Genomic DNA, 23,197 nt, shown 5'->3' with positions numbered 1-23,197 from the left:
ATCTGATATGATGTTGCCAATGGCCACTCAAGTTGGCATGAAATATCATATGAGTTATATTGAAGTTGGCAGCCAATGTGTTAATAAATACTTTTGGGATGACATGAATTTCCAGTAAATTGTATCCATATTTCGATGACGCTTCGTATGAAAAAGTATTTTTGGGAAGACAATAACTCATGTTGATATTGACAATACTAACTCAAACAGCTCTAAAGATCCCCTTTCTATGTGAACAATGTTTTGAGCAGCTTATCAAACCAAATTCCGTGGCCGAGTGGTTAGCGTCACACATTATCAGGCCGGGGGTTCCGGTTCGATTCCCGTTCTGGCCGGGATATTTTTCGTCGAAGAAATTTCTCCCGACTTGCACTGTGGTCACGCGTATTCTAGAACTTGCCACTTCAGGATACATTCAAGGCGTGTTTTCGGCATAGAAATCTCAACTAAGTATTACTAACAAAAATGACGCAAGTAAATACTTACGTTGAGAAGGCAAGAGTTCCACTGAGAACGTTAGTGCCATCCAAGAAGAAGAAGATCAAATCAAATCCGTTCGTGACCGATGAGAGATGATTTTCAAAGACCTCAAAAATCATTCTTATGGTATCGTCAATTGGTTGCTTGTATTGAAAAAGCTTTAAACTATTCAGAACATTCGCTTCTAATCGTCAATTCATCGAACGAATATAAAAGTCAATGTGAATAGACAATAGACAGATCGATTTTTCGTTCGCCGACAGAAATTAACCAGTAATGTAATAATCTTACAATGATCATACTCAACACCAATCTCAAATAGTATTTATCATCACAGTACACATTCTTTGTTCTTTAATTTCAGGGGGAACCTAGGGGCGAGGAAAAGTGTCGTATCATGTGAGAGTAAACGGGGTGGCAGGAACATGCGAATAGATGCGCCTGTACTCCAATCTAGATTGTAAGCGTATATATCTACACACCGACACACCTCACAAACAGCGACACAGAGATGCGAGGAGTAAACAAATGTTTCTCCCCCTATAACGGACGAGGACACGACGCCTGATGTCAAAACGAGTAAACGTGAGCAGCAGTGTGCAAGATCAGCCCATCTCCTATCTATCATACTTACCGCAGCAAAAACTATAGAGCAGATTGATTTATATATGTATTAGACCGTAAGGGTTCTACTCGACCCGATCTGGAGAAGCAGCTAGGATGAAGAAATCCTAATTGATCAGAAATGCGTCCTAAGTGTAGTGCTATTCTATTCTGTACCATTGTGTACAGTGTGTTCTATTCTGTACCATTCAAAGGGCCCGTCATAATTTGTCGTAAATCTCGAAATGGTCCAGCTCCTACTTAGTCCATCAATACTATGTTACTAGTTGATTACACCGGAAAATATAGACCATGTGGAGTAGAGAAGATTTATATGTATTCAACATGAGAAAGGAATAAACTCGTTTAAATTATTTGCGAGACGAGAAATCAATGCCATACCGAGAACGACATTTTTAAGCTTCCTTTTTCCTTTGACTAACAATGTTCAGTGAGAAGCAATCGCTTCGAATTATACTCAGCATTTTATGCTGCGAAATATTCACCTACCGACGACACATGGCGGTACTTTTTTTTTAATATGTTACGACACTGTACGGTTCGCGCCATTTCCACCACAACCAACGGGAACTGGGTGCGCAATTTGTTTATTCTAACAAAAGTTAATGTGTTCCCCGATGGAAATCAAAAATGAGCGATCAAAAAGCACATAGCATAGTAGGGAAAAAATGGTTCAAGCAACTTGTTCGTTAGCTTTATGTCTGTCATCTGTCATAAGCAAACAAAATAAATGCATTTTTGATTTTCATTTAATTCATGTAAAGAGAGAGGTTAAAGAAATATATATTTTTATATTATAAGAAGTAAATTAAAACGAAAAGAAAAAAAATATTGTTCAAAACATTAAAAAAAGTTCTCTTAAAATACGCTCATTGTTGTAACGGTTTTTTTTAACACTGAACAATTTATCAAATAAAACAATATGTAGTTCATAGCGGTAATACATCATCATCATCCAGTCGACTAACGTAAACTCATTATTTGGTAGAAAGGTTTTATTGGTTAACATTAACACTACTACGAGTAAAAATCATTACCCGTCTCCCAATATTCTGTGCTTTTGTCAATTTTTGTTTTTTTTTCTCTCATTTTTCCAATCATTAAAACGAAATTTTAAAATAAACGTAAGCATAGAGTGAATGTATATATGTGTTCATTCGTTCCGAAATCCTTTTTTTCACTCAAATCTATTATTCCAAGCCTGTGATAAAGAAAAAGAATCGTTTCAGAAAGTTTCGTTTGATTGCAAACTATTGGGTACCCATCCAATAAATCAAGGCACTCGCCAAATCGGAGACTTCTTACTTGGAAGTTGGAATTGAATATTATCGTTCCTTACCCAGAATCCAACTAATGATGGTCGTTTTGAGCCGTCCGAATACCTGATCTTATGGAGACGGTATTTTCCGGCTATGATGATCTTGAAGTGTTCTAGCAGACCGGCCGAGCTCGTCCCGACTCGGAGGTTGTTCCGGATACTGTTCTCCACGAGCACAGCTGGAAACTTCTACACGCAGAAAAAAATTGCGTGATTTCGAGCAAATCGTGTGAATAAATTTCCCCGTCATCGGTGCGCACTCGTCACAGCCACACTGGCGGGATTTCTCTTCCCAACGAGGCGACGATTAGACAGTGCCAAATCGCGTAGGAAAAGAAACCAGTGTAGTGTAAAACATGACATCGCCAACGTCTACTCGCATAGCTATTTAGCTCACTATAGCTATCCTTGGCGGAATGGCTCACTATATTTCTACCGCTAGTCGGGAAACCTTGTTCGATCGGAAAAATTTTCTCTTTCCGGAATTGGTACCAGTACCCGTCGAGGAGGACCACCTTGAAGCTGGTGGTGGAAGCAAGCCGAAGTACCTTCAAGTATAACAAAAAAAGGAAAATCACTCTCCCATCGAGGGAGATGACTTCACACATTTTCGCTGTTATGGGGTTGATATTGTTCCAAGATTGCTTTCTTACACTGGACTCGATACCAATGCCAGGGTATGACCGCTGATGCCGATGAGGGTTGCTCGTACTGGGCGGCTCTCTTCCGTAGCAGGTGCTGGTTAGATTTAATAGTACGAGTATAACGCTGTGCTTCATACATAAGGGCCTGCGCCTTAATCGAAATTATAGAAATAAGAGAAGCCACCTAATCAAGACGCAAGTTTTATGACTAAGATGCCTCTCTTCCTTGTTATAATGCCCTATTCCTACCATCCTGTACCGGTGTGCCTACGGCATGTATCTCCCATCACTTGCTACAACGGACCTCCACATAGTCTTGAGCTGACTCCTAGGAAAAAATGAATCTGAGTTTATTATCTCCTGCTTAGATCTTAATTCCCCTTTTCCTCATACTATTATAGACCTGAACGCGTGCATCCAATATTTCCCAGTGGATCACACCATGATGACAATTCCAAAAAATGTATAACATGGAAGGAAGGTAATTAAGGAATTTTTTTGGAGTAGATTCCGATGACATCCCAACAAACATTAAATCGCATAACGTGGCATATTCTAAGTTGCATATAACTAGAGATCGAATCAAAATCACCTATACACCCCTATTCTGTATTTCGATCGATTCGAAATATTTCGAACGAGTTGATAAAATTCCATTCTGTATTCCGTTCGAGTAGTTTTTGCATTTCGTTCGATCTGTCGGCCTGATTCTACGCGGCGTGTGAGGTGAGATGACAATTGTCACATCACCATCACGCAACTCTCCTCACTCTATTCCTACAGTCGTTTCGGATGCCGTGAGAGGTTCATTTGATGTATGTGAGAGGATGAACAGCAAGTGACAAGGCGTTCATTCTGCTGGTTGCCAAATCTGATCAAAGGTGCCACATTCGCACATGTGTTCACGAATTTGCAGACATTTAACTTTTATCACAACCTTTTATTCCTGCTACAGGCTATTTAAAGTAGTGACAAAACATTATTGATTCCATATGATAAACGAAGCTGGTCAGTATGTCAGACATTAGCACATATTTACAAATATTTCAAATTTTTATCGCATATATTTGAGAAAAAACATCTGGCATCCCAGAATTTTATTTGTTTCGCTCAGAGAGGTCAGATATTTGTTTTGCTGCAGTCAGTACCGTATCTATAGATCTGATTTAACCTGGCCTGTTAGTGTATCAGGACATTCTGCCGAATTTGCAGGTATTTGATTTAGATTTGGTGAAACAGTTGATTGCATCCTGTAAAGTTTAGCATTTTTGTTTGTTTTGGTCGTAGTTGCTGCTGCTCTCTGCACTCTCAGTGTTAAATTGTTGCTCTGGCTCCGGCTCGGGCATATACCACGGCTTCTGAAATGGATATGCAGTTCGGTGACGATGACTCGCGGATAGATAGATGAAACACAAGATCCATGTGATAGATACATTTTAGAGAAAATAAATAGATTTCATGAAATGAAAATAATTTCGGTGTGCTTATTCGTCCAATTGAGGAATAACAGACTCACTACCGCTTTCACAACAAAAAAAACAAACTACTTGCAATTTGTCTCTCGTACTGTGAAAATTGAAGATAAATTGAATTTATTGATACATATAATACCATTACTATCGATTCTATACGACCCAAAAAACACTTATTATTCCTCTTCAATTTTTCTGGGTTCTATCCCAGCTGGCGTCGTTGGGATTTTCTGAGGCGAAAAATCTCTGGTTACGTCTTCCTTCGGAGCGGAAGTAAAAGAAGTTGGCCCGGCTCATGAGTTGTTGAGTCTGATAGGTAGGAACAGGTGGAGTCGCCTCCCGGATGTCGGTGATTGGCACTAAAGTGGCGGAAATAGGCCGACGAAAAATAAGCGAAAATAATAATACTCTTCAATTTTTCATTTGTTTTCATGCACTGTCGACACCTCAAGACATGTCGACGATTGTCACCTAGAAATCCCAGTTCATGTGACAATCGTCACGTATATTTGAGAGCGGGAATAAAGTGAGAGTTCATTCAAGTGAGATTTCTCACGGCATACGCCTGGTGGAATCGCGTGACATAAGTGACAATTGTCATCTCACCTCACACGCCACGCAGAATAAGGCCGTGTTTCTCTTCGAACATTAAATGGGCAAAACGTTCGAAATAAGGAATGCAAAATTATAACTCGAACGAAATAACGGGTTCAAACGAAATTGAAATCCGCCAAAATACAGAATAGGGCTGATAATACCGATCAAAGGATACATTGTGTAAATCTAAAATCGTTTCAATTCGAAAATCTCGATTTTATTTATTACTACAGATTAGTTTTAACTTCCCAGCAAACTTTAAATTGTATGAATAGTTATAATTGGAGGCGATATACATACAACCAAGACACATTACTATGATATATGATGCATATACACGCATAAGTGGAGGCGATATACGTATATGTCATATTTTATACGCACATATAACCGTATGACGATACACGATGCTTTTCAAACTGATATGCGGTTTGACCCGACAGCGCCATATAACATGAGTAGAATGTGCGTATATAATACTGCATATCGCGATACTAGAATGATCGTTATACTGATATACTATTTAATCCATCAATCGTGTTTTTGGATTTTATATGATTTCGGCTACACATGATGTCCCTCTGATATTTCTTATTTATTTCATTGACGTAAATTTCGTGCTGGAGTGCCCTCATCTTTCATTCGCTGATGATATGAAGTTATTTCTCTACATTAAGTCGGAAGCTGACGCTTTATTTCTCCAGCGACAATTAGAAACTTTCCAAAACTGGTGCGTGGAAAATCGTATGACGCTGAATCCAATCAAGAATTCACGATTACTTTTACAAGAAGAAAAGATCCTTTTCGTTACAACTATTCTCTTGACGATGCTCCGCTGACTAAACTCGACTGCATGAAGGATCTAGGAGTGTATTTAGACTGCCAACTCAACTTCAAAATACATGTCAACCACGTAGTTGGAAAAGCTTCGCGTAGTCTTGCATTCATCATGCGCACCGCGAGGGATTTCACCGATGTATATTGCTTTAGATCTAAGTTTAGTGCTTAAGTTCGCTCAAGCCTGGAATACTGTGCAGTAATTTGGAATCCGCACTATCTGACGGAGTCAACAGGATTGAAGCCATACAAAAGCGATTCGTTCGATTCGTTCTAAGACCATTGGGCGAAATGCTGCCTGATGGTAACAATTGAATCTATATACAGTAGAACCCCGATTATCCGCGGAATAGTCTGGCTAGGCCACCACGCATAACGAAAATCGCGGATAACGCGATAAAGGACTAAAAAATGAGGTGCAAACACGAAATAAAGATATTTCAGCATGAAAACTATGTTTTGACGTGGGACTACGTCTAACTGGAGTATAGGGGGGTAAAATGAAAAAAATGAACATGCAGGAAAAAAATTAAAGATTCCAAATGCTGATAACTCGAACATTTCTTACTGTATCGGAAAGATGTTTGCATCAATTAATAAAGGGTGTGTCACATCAAATTGCATCACAGAAAAAACGCTGTAGAAATTCGCCCAGTAGACCGATCCTTTTGAAAATTTTAGACAGTAAAATAAAAACTATTAAACAACTTTTGGCATTTTCTTTTTATTCATACTTTGAGCCCAAGCCCGTATGCTCGCACCTTCCTCTTTACCACGTCCATAAGGTTCTGTACAACGTCAGGTTGTAGTTTTTTTTAACAGAAATCCATTTTCTCTTGAAGTCAGCCTCCGATTTGACAACTTTTGGGTTCTTCCGGAGGGCCTGCTTCATAATCGCCCAATATTTCTTTAATTGGGCGAAGCTTCGTCGCGTTAGCCGGGTTCATTTCCTTTGGCACGAAGGTGACCCCGTTGGCTTCGTACCACTCCAACACGTCCTTTGAATAGTGGCACGAAGCGAGATCCGGCCAGAAGATGGTCGGGCCCTCGTGCTGCTTCAATAGTGGTAGTAAGCGCTTCTGTAGACACTCCTTAAGGTAAACCTGCCCGTTTACCGTGCCGGTCATCACGAAGGGGGCGCTCCACTTTCCGCAAGAGCAGATCGCTTGCCACACCATGTACTTTTTGGCAAACTTGGATAGTTTCTGCTTGCGAATCTCCTCCGGAACGCTGAATTTGTCCTTTGCGGAGAAGAACAACAGGCCCGGCAGCTGACGAAAGTCCGCTTTGACGTAGGTTTCGTCGTCCATTACCAGGAAATGCGGCTTCGTCAGCATTTCGGTGTACAGCTTCCGGGCTCGCGTCTTCCCCACCATGTTTTGCCTTTCGTCGCGGTTAGGAGCCTTCTGAACCTTGTATGTACGCAGGCCCTCCCGCTGCTTGGTCCGCTGGACGAATGAACTTGACAAATTCAGCTTATTGGCGACATCCCGGACCGAACTTCTCGGATCACGTCTAAACTGCTTAACTACGCGCTTGTGATCTTTTTTCACTGACGGAGCATCCATTTTTGCCGTTCTTCACCTTCCGGTCGATGGTTAGGTTCTCGAAGTATCGTTTTAGTACTCTGCTGACCGTGGATTGTACGATTCCCAGCTTCTTACCGATGTCCCGATGTGACAACTCCGGATTCTCGAAATGAGTGCACAGGATTAATTCACGAAGCTCTTTTTCGTTCGACGACATTTTTCCAAATTTACGAAAAATTGACAGTGAAGCATGGCCAACGTGATCTATACACTCTTATCTGATTATAAGCGAAAGCTGAAGATATAATTCCTACAAATTAAATTTCTACAGCGTTTTTTCCGTGATGCAATTTGACGTGACACACCCTTTAGGGAATATTTCTACGCATATATCGCTATTAATAAGATGTTATTCATCATTAGATAAACAATTGAATAACTGTAAAATGTTAAGCGTTATCTGAACGACCTAACTACTTCGTTTTGATTGGCCCGATTTACAGATTTTCCAACACAGCCATCATAACCAAGTAGCCATGGAGAAATCGGCATTGCAAAAGTTGGGGGTATTTTTGTTCCGACTGAAATGTGTTTCTCTAACACAGACTTCTAATCCATAGAGCGTGGGGAAATTGGCATTGCAAATTCATGCAAGTCGGGGGTATTTTAGTTCCGACTGAAATGTGTTTGCCTAACACAGACTTCAAAATCAAGGTGTCTGGGGAAATCGGTTTCGCAAATAAATGCAAACTGCGAGTACTTTTGTCGCTTGCTTTTTGTGCAGGCTAGAATATGTTTCCTCAACACGGTATAAGTTTAAGTTGTTGATTCATGCAAGCCGGGGGTACTTCTGCACCCGCATGTTTTTTTTTGCACTCCGAAAAGTGTTTTCCTAACACGGATTACAAAAACGGGTACGAACACAACGCTTTGGCTCGGTTTTTCAAGATTGCATTGAAGGATATGCCTTCATATCTTCTACTCACTGAATTTCTAGCACTGAGTACCTGAAGTTCATTAAATCAAACAAATTCGCGGTTCGAGAAGTACGTACACTTGAGAGATGCAAACTTCAGAGGGAAATGTAAAATAAAATTATAAAATAATCGTTTGATAATTCTTCCGTTCAAATATTTTGTCCTAGGCTTCGTACCAAACGAATTTACTTGTAACGAAGAACATAATCTATCAAAATGCATGAGTTGACCTTACATGGCATTTATTTAATCTGTTTAGTCACAAAGCAATATATTGAATTCGGAAATTGTTTCATTCAATCAAAAATTGAATCAATATAAACAAAGCTTCACTTCAGTCCAGATTGTTTCGTTTATATCGATGGTTTGGAAGTACAATATCGTCGAAAACTGATACAAACAGGTAAATTTGAACAAATCCATATTATAGTTACAATTATTACACAAAAATGTTTATTTTTAGCTGTTCCTACTGTCAGAAAGGCCAACGCTTCTCATTCCTCGGGAAATCAAAACGGATGGCTCGCCGAAAGGTCTTAATTGACATCAAGCAAGAGTCAAAAATCATAAATCATCCATAACATCCGCGGAGTTGGTCCATTTTTCTAATGGGACGAAACATGACTATCCCGAGAGGGATATTCCGTCAAATGAAATCGGGAGCAGCACTATCAACATCTCTAATAAAAACCTAGTGATTCTGCTAGTTCTGAAAGCTTAATTCAAGCAGAGAGCTACAGAGAGCTTCAGGAAGCTAAACTCTGAATTACCGAACCACAATTTCCCCTAGGTTTTGATCTAAATAGATTATCTTTACGCAGCAATAAATAAATGTATAAATTTAGCTAAAATACAAAAGAAATAAACTTATTTTGACAAACTCATTATACCGCTCCATTATACTTGCAAAGCTAACACGTCACAGCCTCACTGTTACTGATGCACTAGTCAGTCCAGACTACCTTTTCACAAACGTACCCTGGCAAAACACGTAGTATTCGCAACAAAAAAAGAACACTTGTTATGAATTGCTTTGCGATCGCTGCTTTCCGTCGAAGCTAAGATGTCATAGTTGAGAGTGTATAAGTGAACCGTGTCCGACACACTTCGAGTCCTGGATACTTTCTCATAAACGTACCCTGCGTTTACCTCCAAAATTATCGGGAATAAAACTGACAAAAATAAAGGTTCAGTGTTGGTGTTTTATCCTATACACCAACCCGACTAATAAATTTCACGATTCTAGCTTGGTGTACACCGAGCTTACTTTCATCCCGCTATCGATTACACAAACACCAACCCAAACGGTGCACGGTTTGCAACTGCCATTACTGTCAAATTATTCAATCAATCCAGTCAAACAAAAAAAATTGTGGACGCCACTTATCGCTGGCGGTGGTAGAGTTTACGCATAACGATAGTTTTTCAAACAGACAATGAGTTAAATCTATACGGCACGCAATGTACATCAAGTCGATTATAATAGATGGCTTCAAATCGTACGGTAAGCGAACGGAGGTGCACGGTTTCGATCCGGAATTCAACGCTATAACGGGGCTCAATGGCACCGGGAAGTCGAACATTCTTGACTCGATCTGTTTTGTGCTGGGGATATCCAACTTGGTTCATGTGAGTATTTATGAACATCTGTTGTGTGCCGTGAAATGTTAATGGGAGTTGATTTGATTTAGGTCCGAGCCACATCCCTCCAAGAGTTGGTCTACAAGAGTGGTCAGGCGGGTGTGACAAAGGCGACGGTGACGCTGGTTTTTAACAACACCGACAAAGACCAGTGTCCGCTGGGTTACGAAAAATGTAACGAAATATCGATTACGCGCCAAATTGTGGTCGGCGGGAAGAACAAATATTTCATCAACGGGAAAACGGTTCAGAACAAGAAGGTGCAGGATTTGTTCTGCTCGGTTCAGCTGAACGTGAACAATCCTAACTTTCTGATCATGCAAGGTCGAATCACGAAGGTGCTCAATATGAAGCCCCAGGAGATTCTCTCGATGATCGAGGAGGCGGCCGGTACGAGTGTTTACGAGGCTAAACGCGAGCACTCGATCAAGCTGATCGAGAAGAAGGATGCGAAGCTTAACGAGTTGTATACGGTAAGGGAAAGTTTTGGACACTAAGGAGCAGCTTTTTGAATGTTCCTTCTTATAGGTACTACGGGAGGAAATCGAACCGAAACTGGAAAAACTGCGCAAGGAACGGGCTCATTATATTGAGTATCAGAAAATTTGTCGCGACATTGAGTATCTGACGCGGCTTTATATTTCCCACAAGTATTTGCAGTTTCTGAAGGCGGTGGAAAACTCAGAAAAAGACATCACAGCCCTGAATGAGGTGAATGCGGGCAATCGGAAAAAGATCGAAGGAAATATCAACGAATGCAAGGAAATCGATATCGGAACCAAAGCACTTCAGGAAACAATCGACACGGAAGGGGGAGGTGTGCTGGCGGAGTTGGAAGCAGAACTGAGTGTGGAGAGCAAAAAAGAGGCTACTGTGGCGGCTGAGAGAAACAGCACCAAGGATAACATTGGGGTGGAGCAGCGGAAACTTAAGAATCTTTTGAAAAGTATTAAGGATGATGAGAATGCTTTGGGCAAGAAAGAATCCGAAATGCAACGGACAGGAGACGCGTTCCAAAGTTTGAAGGACGCAGACGAAGCGGACGCCAAAGCTTACGCGGATGCTCAGAAACGTTTCGAAGCGGTAAGCGCTGGTTTGTCCACAAACGAAGACGGAGAGGCTGCTACCTTGCAGGATCAGTTGATTGCTGCCAAACAGAAGTCAGCCGAATCGGCCACCTCTATCAAACAGTGTGAGATGGAGCTGAAACATTGCCAACAGCTGTTGAAGGAAAAACAAGGCGACATGAACTCCAGTGATGCCGCATATTTAGACGATAAGAAAAAGTTGACAAAAACCGAAGGGCAGATTCAGTCCATAACGGCGGAGTTGCAGCGGATTGACTACGAAGAGGGCAGCATTGAGCGTCTGCACGAAAGGAAACAGGTTTTGTCCCACGAAATACGCAATCTGCGGGGAGAACTGGACCGAAGAAACGCCTATCGGTGGGACTTTCAATATCGCGATCCAGAGCCAAACTTCGATCGGTCGCTAGTGAAAGGAATGGTTGCCAAATTGGTGACGATTCGAGATAAAAAGTATGCCCTTGGATTGGGAACCGCTGCCGGTGGAAGCCTTTACAGTGTAGTAGTGGACTCAGATACCACCGGTAAAAAGCTGCTCCAGAGAGGTCAACTGCAGACGCGAACAACGATGATTCCGCTGAATAAGATTTCCAGTCGATCGATTGATCCGAACACGGTTCGGATAGCGGATAATCTGGTTGGAAAGGGGCGTGCCGTGACGTCACTGTCCTGTGTGGACTACAATCCTGAGCTGGAGCCGGCGATGAAGTTCGTTTTCGGACACTCGTTCCTGGCGGAAGATATGAATGTGGCCAAACAGGTGACCTATCATAAGAGCATAATGTGTCGTTCGGTTACCCTGGATGGGGATGTTGTGGATCCGGGTGGAACCCTATCCGGTGGCGCTAAGCCGAAGGGTGGAGCAGTACTGATTGAGGTGGAGGAGATTAATCAGATTCAGCGATTACTCGCCCAGAAGGAGGCGGAGTATCAGGAAGTTTGCGCGGAAATAAGGTAAGTTGATTTATTTGAGAATAATCTGCCCCTGATCAAAGATGCCAGAATCTCCTATGTTAACGTATTTTTCATTTTTTTGCAAAACACCAAATAAAAAATCATACTTCACGTAAATCATCAATTCGACTAAATATGTACTTTCGTGTTAAATACAAATATTAGTTTTCAAATTTGCTTGAAATTTACCATTGATCACAATGAGGATTGGTAGCGTGCTTGTTACAAATCTAGAATATGCCCTATTTCTTCTAACTATTAGGTCCCCAACCAAGTTATCACAGTTACAAAAAATTGAAATGTTGTTTTGCGTAAAAATGATTATAAATGAATTGCAGTGACGTCTCGATTATATCACGGGGCGTTTTTATCACGTCTCGTTTCTATCACTCTCGATTTAATTACTGAAAATGTTTCGTTTATATCACGATTTTCGAAACAAATGAAATAATATGCAAATTTCAATTCGTTGTTGAGTTATTGAACAAAAAATGAGGATTAAGCAGAAAAAAAACGAAAGCCTCTCGTACTATTTTCATAAGCTCAGAATCAAAACTATGGATGATTCGGAACAACTTTCTCTTTGATTGTTTAGAATGAGATGTACGGCCTGTGCCGTTTCTAAAGTTTGATCCGTGTAAAAGTCAGTAGCACAGTATTTTATTTCGTCAACTAGCGGCCCATTTCTATATTTTAACAAGTTTACCGTAAAGTCATTGGAATAGCTTTGCTGTTGCACTCGAACAGACTCTCGCATTCTATTTTTTATTCAATGTTTCTTTTTTAGTCCAAATGTCTCGATGTCCTCTACTCTTTCTCTGGATCAATTGTTTCTCTTTCAACTTTGACTTTAACTTTTAACTCTCTACTTCTCATTTCCAACTATCTACACTACACTTGGTTCTTTCTTCTCTCTACTCTCTGCTTTTCATTTAAAACTTTCTATTATCCACTCTCTGCTTTTTACTCTCCATTCTCTATTCTCTACTTTCTCTACCCTCTCTACTCTCTCTACCCTCTCTACTCTCTCTATTCTCAACTCTGTCTACACTCTCTACTCTCTATTCTCTCTACTCTCTACTCTCTATTCTCTCTACTCTCTACTCTCTGTACTCTCTGTACTCTCTCTACTCTTTACTCTTTCTACTCTTTCAACTTTCTCTACTCTCTCTCTCACCTCTCTGCTCTCTGCTCTCTGCTCTCTACTCTCTACTCTCTACTCTCTACTCTCTTCTATCTCTCTACTCTCTAATTTCTACTCTCTACTCTCTAATTTCTACTGTCTTCTATCTCTCTACTCTACTCTCTCTCTCCTCTCTGCTCTCTACTCTACTCTCTCTCTCCTCTCTGCTCTCTACTCTACTCTCTCTCCTCTCTGCTCTCTACTTTCTTTTCTCTCTACTCTCTCTCTCCTCTCTGCTCTCTACTTTCTTTTCTCTCTACTCTCTACTCTCTCTACTCTCTACTCTCTAATCTCTACTCTCTCTACTCTCTACTCTCTAATCTCTACTCTCTACTCTCTACTCTCTACTCTCTCTCTTCTCTGCTCTCTACTCTCTTCTCTCTCTAATCTTCTCTCTCTACTCTCTTCTCTCTCTACTCTCTCACCTCTCTTCTTTCTCTTATCTCTACTCTCTCACCTCTCTGCTCTTTACTCTCTCACCTCTCTGCTCTCTACTCTCTCACCTGTTTACTCTCACCTCTCTGCTCTCTGCTCTCTACTCTCTTTTCTCTCTACTCTCTACTCTCTACTCTTTCTACTCTCTCTACTCTCTCTACTCTCTCTACTCTCTCTACTCTATACTCTCTTTACTCTCTCTACTCTCTCTTCTCTCTCTACTCTCTCTACTCTCTCTACTCTCTCTAATCTCTCTACTCTCCTTACTCTCTTTACTCTCTCTACTCTCTCTACTCTCTCTACTCTCTACTCTCTGTATTCTCTCTACTCTTCATTCTCTCTACTCTCTACTCTCTACTCTCTATTCTCTCTACTCTCTACTCTCTGTACTCTCTGTACTCTCTCTACTCTTTACTCTTTCTACTCTTTCAACTTTCTCTACTCTCTCTCTCACCTCTCTGCTCTCTGCTCTCTGCTCTCTACTCTCTACTCTCTTCTATCTCTCTACTCTCTAATTTCTACTCTCTACTCTCTAATTTCTACTGTCTTCTATCTCTCTACTCTACTCTCTCTCTCCTCTCTGCTCTCTACTCTACTCTCTCTCTCCTCTCTGCTCTCTACTCTACTCTCTCTCTCCTCTCTGCTCTCTACTCTACTCTCTCTCTCCTCTCTGCTCTCTACTCTACTCTCTCTCCTCTCTGCTCTCTACTTTCTTTTCTCTCTACTCTCTCTCTCCTCTCTGCTCTCTACTTTCTTTTCTCTCTACTCTCTACTCTCTCTACTCTCTACTCTCTAATCTCTACTCTCTCTACTCTCTACTCTCTAATCTCTACTCTCTACTCTCTACTCTCTATTCTCTCTCTTCTCTGCTCTCTACTCTCTTCTCTCTCTTATCTTCTCTCTCTACTCTCTTCTCTCTCTACTCTCTCACCTCTCTTCTTTCTCTTATCTCTACTCTCTCACCTCTCTGCTCTTTACTCTCTCACCTCTCTGCTCTCTACTCTCTCACCTGTTTACTCTCACCTCTCTGCTCTCTGCTCTCTACTCTCTTTTCTCTCTACTCTCTCTACTCTTTCTACTCTCTCTACTCTCTCTACTCTATACTCTCTACTCTCTCTACTCTATACTCTCTTTACTCTCTCTACTCTCTCTACTCTCTACTCTCTCTACTCTCTACGCTCTCCTCTTTCACCTCTCTCCTCTCTGCTCTCTACTCTCTACTCTCTGTATTCTCTGTACTCTCTACTCTCTATTCTCTGTACTCTCTATTCTGGGAACTCTCTACTCACTATTCTCTCTATTCTATTCTCTCTACTCTACTCTCTTTACTCTCTCTACTCTCTCTTCTCTCTCTACTCTCTCTACTCTCTCTAATCTCTCTACTCTCCTTACTCTCTTTACTCTCCTTACTCTCTTTACTCTCTCTACTCTCTCTACTCTCTCTACTCTCTACTCTCTGTATTCTCTCTACTCTCTATTCTCTCTACTCTCTATTCTTTCTACTCACTATTCTCTCTAATCTATTCTCTCTACTCTACTCTCTCTACTCTCTCTACTCTCTCTTCTCTCTCTTCTCTCTCTTCTCTCTCTACTCTCTCTACTCTCTCTACTCTCTCCACTCTCTCTACTCTCTCTACTCTCTCTACTCTCTCTACTCTCTCTACTCTCTACTCTCTACTCTCTACTCTCTCTACTCTCTCTACTCTCTCTACTCTCTCTACTCTCTACTCTCTCTACTCTGTACTCTCTCTGTTCTCTTCTTCTTCTTCTTATATGGCACTAACGTTCCTAGAGGAACTCCGCCGTCTCAACGTAGTATTACTTGCGTCATTTTCATTAGTACTTAGTTGAGATTTCTATGCCAAATAACACGCCTTGAATGCATTCTGAGTGGCAAGCTCTAGAATACGCGTGACCACAGTGCAAGTCAGAGGAAATTTCTTTGAAGAAAAATTTCCCCGACCAGAACGGGAATCGAACCCGAACCCCCGGCATGTTAGGTTTGACGCTAACCACTCGGCCACGGGAGCACTCTCTGTTCTCTACTCTCTCTAATTTCTCTGCTTTCTACTCTCTCCCTCTTTCTCTTCCCAACCAAACCTTGCAATGCCGTCGATAAAGAGGCGAACCAGCCCAGGAGGCTGAAAACCTCTCAAGTGAAGAATAAAAAAAAACATCAGCACAGAAGATGATCCACACAGAATGACAGTAAATAATTCGCGCAGAACAAATCACTTTTATAGTATACGAGCGTTTTTAAGAGATATACGAGAAATTGATATGAGAAAAGCTTTGCAAAAATAACCTCGATATGTTGTGTTGCATTGTGTAATAACATGCTGTATTACAGCTCATGTGATAAATCTATATATGAGGGGCTTAGAATGCAAGGGGTGTAAATGCCTTGATCGATTTCTCTTCATCAACGTTTTCTTTAGTTAATAACTCAACTGCAAAAACGATTCAATTTAAGTTTGCTATAGAATCCGATAGATGAGGTTCTGACCTATCTTCCACATTGTCAAATACAGCTGAGAATGTATTTGCAGCTAAGTTATGACGAAAAGAGAGAATCGATGTAGAGAAATCGATCAAATCACCTACACCCCTTTCATTCTAAACCCCTGTCTGTCTGTCTGATTCTTATGGACTCGGAAACTACTGAACCGATCAACATGAAAATTGGTATGTAGGGGTTTTTGGGGCCGGGGAAGGTTTTCGTGATAGTTTGAGACCCCTCCTAAGGGGGGCCGCCATACAAGTTAAACACACATTTCTACATTACTCGGTAATTAATCAAGCAAATGAAACGAAATTTGGCATATGGAGGTCTTAGAGTGCAATAAATGTTTCTATGGTGGTTAGACTCTCCACCCCTCTCTCTAAGGTGGGTGGGACTGCCATATAAATGAAACTCAAATGTCTGCATTATTTGAGAATTAATCAAGCAAATGGAACCAAATTTTGCATGTATAGGTTTTAGGGTGCAATGAATGTTTCTATGATGGTTAGATCCTCCACCCCCTCTCTTAGGTGGGGCTGTCAGAAAAATGAAACACGAATTTCTGCATAATGAGAAATGTTTCTATGATGGTATAAAACCCCTCCCTCCTCTGGAATGGAGAGGGGGTTCCATAAAAATTTTACACATATTTCAACCAAAAATATTCCAACCAAACATGACAATTGAAAATTTTCGGAAAACTCTGAATAAAAAAGGGAAAATTCGGAAAATTAAATTTCCATATGTTCTACGCACGATAAAACGCACTCCTATATCTTCTTCTATCTATACCAATAAAAGTATTTTCTGTATAAAACATTTATTCCATGTAACGGAGAATCATTTTACTGGCAAGTGGTTGAAAAATCTTTAACGATAATTGTTTCTGAAAATAATCTGATATATAATGATGAGTTTTGTTAGAAATACTAGGAATTTTTTTAGTAAAAGGTACATTCAATGGGGTCGATCGGAAGATCAATCAATGAACAGCTCTGTGATTGGGCACATGAACTTGCTCATAGTAAGAAAACGTGAATGTTTGAAGGTATTGATAACAAAAAACAAATTTTGGGCGGGACGAAGTTTGCCGGGTCAGCTAGTAATTTAATAAACGTTTCACTGTATATTCTGCAAGTTTACACTTTGTTACACTTTTGTCGCCTTGTATAACGGAAGTTTACACGTTTACCACAGTTCATTTGTTTAAGTTGCGTGACTTACTGTGTATTAGAGATAGGAAATTGCGTGACGTGGGGGGGGGGGAGAGGGTCTAAAATCCGGATTTTTAGCGTTACGTTGTTTGTGCACGACGCCTAATGACATAATTTATGCAAGATGTCTAAGCTGTTTCCTTATCTTAGTGTGGCTGGGTTTAATGGTAATTTATTGAAATTTATTTGAAGTTAAAAATATTTTCGGTAACACTCCTCATGAATGTAAGCGTTCATAGCGAAATACTTATAATGAAAAAAAGAGAAAAGTTAGTAGATATCTTTTAATATTTTCAGTCATGTTTTTATTTGGAAGAAAAGTTAAACTGTTAGTTTTGCTTCAATGAGTTCCATAGATTCTTATGTGCGGTATGTTGCACTAGGATATGTATATTAACGGATAGCGGGCGACCGTTTTATTGAAATCGATCACAGCGATTGTACAACATCTAACGCGTGAATGCCGCTGGATTACCACAAATTATGTATCACCAACACCTTCAGAACTTTTTGAGTGGGAAATGTTCTGTTGAAGTGAGATTGTTTTTCCCGAGAATCGAAAGCTCCAAAACTAGGTTCTAAGAACCGGCCATTGTAACATATCGCACAACTTCACCAGGGGATCCTTTCACTTTCTTTGTAATCTGTGCGAGGCCAGCAAATATTGCACTGCTCTGTGTTGTAGAAGATATCGACGAGAAATAAAATCAAAAATGGTGATTCAAATCGAAGATTCTTTTTAATTCCCCTTCGCGATAAGAAGAACAAGAACATTCGGCATCGAACAGCGCGGATTTCCCACCATTGGCCGGGGGCCTTGGCAAGCAGACATCTATATATACAAAAATGGATTTCTGTCTGTCTGTCTGTCTGATTCTCATGGACTCGGAATCTACTAAACCGATCCGTAAAAAGCGACTCCAGTGTAATCTGATATTATTATGTCGAGTTTTGGTAGAAGTAGTGAAATTTATAGAAAAAATAATTTTAAAGGGTAGATTAGAAGATCAATCAATGAATAGTTCTGCGACCGGACCCATGAACGTGCGCTTAGTAAGAAAACGAGGATGTGATAACAAAACATAGATTTTTGGGCGGGACGAAGTTTGCCGGGTCAGATAGTTCTCGATAAAAACGACCAAGAAGTAGTCAGTGTTTAAATTTTTTGAAATCTTCGTGATATTAAAAGTGGTGTTGTCCGATAAATCTGACGATCTACGGATGATTGCATAGATCTGGCGTCTTTGGTTCTGATTTTAGCGAAATTTGTTATAATCGTTAGTCTCTCATTAAAGAGTTGAGTATTGTTTTTGTTTTTGTTTTTTTTATACCAAAAAAAACTTTGAGTAGCTCAAATATCTGCGATGAGTAAATTTCTTTTTTGAATTCTTTTCGAATGTCCACAGCAAACTGGAGAAAATCGCACATCGATTTGGTCAAATGAAGGAACAGCTCGACCTGCTTAACTATGAGCTGAACACGCTTCAACAGCGTCTAGCCCAAACCACCTTCCAGCAGGCTCAGCAAGAAATTGAAGAATTGAAGCAAAAATCTGGTAAGCATACTCGACCATCTCGTTCTTATTACAAACCACATCAACCCTGCTAATATTTCCACAGAAACCTTCCGGCAGACCATGGTGGATGCTCGCCAGGCGCAAGTGCAAGCGAATGAGAAAGTCAAGGATCTCACGGCGAAGTTGGCGGACAGCAAGGGGCATCGCGAGCGGGAACTTAAGTCGGCCGAAGATGACATGAAGCGGATGAAGAAGAAAAGCGAAGACAGCCGGAAGAACTGGAAGAAGCACGAGCAGGGGTTCGAAACGTTGAAGCTCGAAATTGAGGAGCTGCAGAAGGGCATTACAGCTGCGAAGGAACAGGCGGCCCAGCTTGAGCAAACGATAGCGGAGTTGGGACAGAAATTGGAGAACATAAGTGAGAACAGCAATCAGATGACGGCTGCCGTGGCCGCGGTGAAACAGAAGATCAAGGAACACAAAGACCGGATCAACAGCCAGAACAAGGAGTTGAAGGCAAGATACCATCAACGGGACAAGTTGTTGAAACAAAATGAAGAACTGGAGCTGGAAATCAAGAAAAAGGAGAACGAAATTCAGAAAGTGAGGAATGACAATAAAGATGGATACAATAAGATTTCATCTTTGGAAGAGAAGTACCCTTGGATCACCGAAGACAAGGAATTTTTCGGGGTGAAAAATACACGATACGATTACAATAAGGAAGACCCTCAGGAAGCTGGAAGGAAGTTGAACAAGCTGCAGGACTCAAAAGAGAAAATGAGTAGGAATATCAACCAGAAGGCAATGGTTCTTCTTGAGAGGGAGGAAGAGCAGTACAAAGAGGTGATGCGTCGAAAGCAAGTTGTAGAGGACGATAAGAAAAAGATCCAGAAGATCATCACCGACTTGGACGAGGAGAAAAAGAAACAATTAAAGGTGGCTTGGATCGAAGTCAATGAAAACTTTGGGAGTATTTTCAGCACTCTGCTGCCTGGTACACAAGCCCAACTGGTTCCTCCGGATGGGGTAAACTTCATGAAGGGTCTCGAGGTGAAGGTCGGTTTCAATGGTATGTGGAAAGAGTCTCTAACGGAGCTAAGCGGAGGCCAGCGGTCACTGGTTGCTCTGTCGCTAATTTTGGCCATGTTGAAATACAAACCTGCACCGCTCTACATCCTGGATGAGGTGGACGCTGCGTTGGATTTGTCTCACACCCAAAACATCGGTAACATGCTGAAGGCACATTTCACGAATTCCCAGTTTATCATCGTGTCCCTCAAGGATGGTATGTTTAACAATGCGAATGTTCTGTTTCGAACCAAGTTTGTGGACGGTATGTCAGGCGTGACGAGAACGGTAAACGTTGCACAGATCAAGAAGGGTGCAGCTAGGTGATCGTTAACGGATCGGCACAGTTGTATAAAGTATGAGTATAGCCTGGCGAGATTCGTAGTTTTGTAATTGTCGTCTCATTAATGAACTAATGATATCTTACATCTGTTATTGAGGGAAACAGTAGTCTCACTGCATTATATTAAATTCATTCATATTCAAGGGATCTTTCCTTTTTGATTGCCGAAATCCATTTAAACTCATGTTGTAGATATTAGCAAGAAGTAATGGGCACAATTTGATTACGCAAATAAAAATACGCATGGCTTCAAAGAGCTATCGACACACATACAGCCATTCCATGCCAAACCGATATACTGGTTCTTCTTCTTCTTCTTTCTTTGTTTTTAAGAGGCTTTAAACTTTGCAGTTCATTCGCCTCTAAGCTACTGGTTCTCAGATTTCTATGAAACGTGGTAGTTTTGTTGTTTATTTTGCACCCATTTTTTTTTAATTTTTCGTTAGGGTGACCATTTCCATTTTAGGGTGGTCCAAAAAATCAACTTTTTTCCACCTTTCCACAAATTATATCCCAAAAATGACTTTCTTTAAAAAATCATAACCATTTGAATTAGAGGTGGGCAAAACGGTTCACTTTAATGAACCGTTCAGTGACCAAGTTAAGTTAAGTGAACTAGTTCTTTTGAGCAGTTCACTCACTCTTTTGTACAGTGGCGGGATATGTCCGATATTTGTTAGAAATGACTTAGCACAATAGAAAATCAAACTTTGATTTTGAAATTTTAATTTTGTTTGAGTCGTTATTCATTATTTTCAGCATAAACTAGCATTGTGCTGCTTTGCTTACGATGTATTGCAATAAATGCTATAGCAAAACTGAACCCAAACCGCGAACGTCCATCTCAAAATTATCGAGCACAATATGATATAATATAAAACATATTTCATATTAGCGACGAGAATTTTACTGTTTAACAAGACTGTTTAAATCAACTTCCAGCTTTCAACTATATTTTATAAGTGAGGTAGATTGGCATAACAATTTACTGAAATATTTATCCTGAACTCCAAAATATGAAATTTTATAAATAATTTAACAATCCAATTTAAAACCATCGTATCCTGAACGCAACATAAAAAAACGCAACAATACCGACATATTATTTTCGTTGTTTCATGAGGCTATCGTTTGTTTCCATTCGTTAATTTGAGAACTATTTACCTTGCAGCACCATTCATCTATCACTCGTTCGTTTTCTTTCCTCTTACGCAACGCTTACCGTACACAGTTCGTTCTGAACTGCATGCACAGTTCAGTCGGCGATCAGTACGTTCTGAACGGTATTATCAGTTCATCATTCACCGTACACAGCTCGTTCTGAACTGGGTATACAGTTCATATGAACTGTTGCCCAGCAAAAAAGAACGGCAGTTCGTTCACTCTTTTGGGTGAACTCGTTCTTTTGATCAGTTCATGAACAGTTTGCCCATCTCTAATTTGAATAATTAAACCGATTTAGATGATCGACATATCAAATTAAAGCCAATGAGCTTTTTATTTAAAAATATCAAACCTGCAAAAAAGATCAATTTTATTTTCGTAATTATTGATTGTAACCGTTTTTTTAATTGTTTTCATGGCTTTGGACTAGAGGGCGCTAAAATGACGTTTTTCATAACATTTGAACTACTGAGCCGATTCAGATGAAGGGCATATCAAATTGCAGCCAACGAGCTAAACTTCTTTGAAACAATATCCCACTTGGGGAAATCGGATTCTGGTCGCATAGGTCTAGTCTAGTCACAGGAATACATAGGAAGACTTAAAACATGTTAAATTTGACAAATCATATCTCATAAACGAACAAATAGCATTTCTGATATCGACATATGTTATGTAAAAAATCCTCAGCTTTCCAGCAAAAAAATATAGCGCTCTCTGTCTTTAGCTGAGAAAACTGTGGAAAACTAACTCAATCAATAATTATAACGACAAAAATCCAAAAGTCGCAAAAATAGTATTTTTCCAAATAAAACTAATTCATAAGCTTTAATTTGATGTGTCGGTCATCTGAATCGGTTCAGTAGTTCAAAAGCTATGAATTTTTATAGTGAGAAAAAGGAGAAAAAATGGAACCATCGGTTACCTTTGAAAAATTATATCTCAAAAACTAAAAAAAATGGCATCTCTGACATCGAGATGTGTTATGTAAAAAATCCTCCTCAGCTTTCAAGAAAAAATACAAAACAATACAGCGCCCTCTAGTCCAAAGTCATGAAAACAATAAAAAAGTAGAAAGGTCTGAGCCTAGGGGCATGGACGGAGGTTTGACGTAGGACTGTGATTGTTCAGAACAGTTGGTTTTTGACGTGGGACTACGTCTAACCGGAGTATATGGGGGGTAAAATGAAAACCTAAACACAGAACATACAGGAAAAAATGAAAGATTCCTAATGCTTATAACTCGAACTTTTCTTACTGGATCGAAAAGATGTTTCCATCAATTGATAGGGAATATTTCTACACTTCTATCGCAATAAATGAAATATTATTTTTCCTTAGATAAACTATCGAATAACTGCAAAATGTTAAGCGTTATCTAAACGCCCTAACTACCTCGTTTTGATTGGCCCGATTTACGGTTTCCCCAACACAGCCATCATAACCAAGCAGTCTTGGGGAAATCAGCATTTCAAATACATGGAAGTATGGAGACTTTTGTTCTCACCGAAACGTGTTCCCTAACACAGACTTCAAAACCAAACAGTGTTGGAGAAATCGGCATTGCAAATACATGAAAGTCGGTGGTATTTTTGTTCCGACTGAATGTG

The 23,197-nt window shown here is 40.2% G+C and overlaps 2 protein-coding genes across 2 annotated transcripts in view; both read left to right on the top strand.

Moving 5' to 3' along the window:
* LOC129768678 (lamin Dm0-like) overlaps positions 1 to 2,244 on the top strand; it is a 34,490-nt gene extending 32,246 nt beyond the window's left edge. The window contains exon 6 of the mRNA XM_055770463.1: positions 845 to 2,244. Coding sequence (XP_055626438.1) covers positions 845 to 883 — 39 coding nt within the window. The 3' untranslated portion in view covers positions 884 to 2,244. The remainder of the gene's footprint in view (positions 1 to 844) is intronic.
* Positions 2,245 to 9,806: 7,562 nt separating this feature from the next.
* On the top strand, positions 9,807 to 20,717 carry LOC129770147 (structural maintenance of chromosomes protein 2). The gene is made up of 5 exons (XM_055772802.1): positions 9,807 to 10,107; positions 10,170 to 10,592; positions 10,648 to 12,158; positions 18,900 to 19,048; positions 19,113 to 20,717. Exons 1-5 carry the CDS (start codon positions 9,940 to 9,942, stop codon positions 20,405 to 20,407), a joined length of 3,546 nt encoding a protein of 1,181 aa, XP_055628777.1. The 5' UTR covers positions 9,807 to 9,939; the 3' UTR covers positions 20,408 to 20,717.
* The last annotated feature ends 2,480 nt before the right edge of the window (positions 20,718 to 23,197 follow it).

This window comes from Toxorhynchites rutilus, chromosome 2 (assembly GCF_029784135.1).
Source record: "Toxorhynchites rutilus septentrionalis strain SRP chromosome 2, ASM2978413v1, whole genome shotgun sequence".
Taxonomy (NCBI): domain Eukaryota; kingdom Metazoa; phylum Arthropoda; class Insecta; order Diptera; family Culicidae; genus Toxorhynchites; species Toxorhynchites rutilus.
The sequence above is the reverse complement of the archived record's forward strand: the minus strand, read 5'-3'. Positions and strand labels throughout refer to the sequence as shown.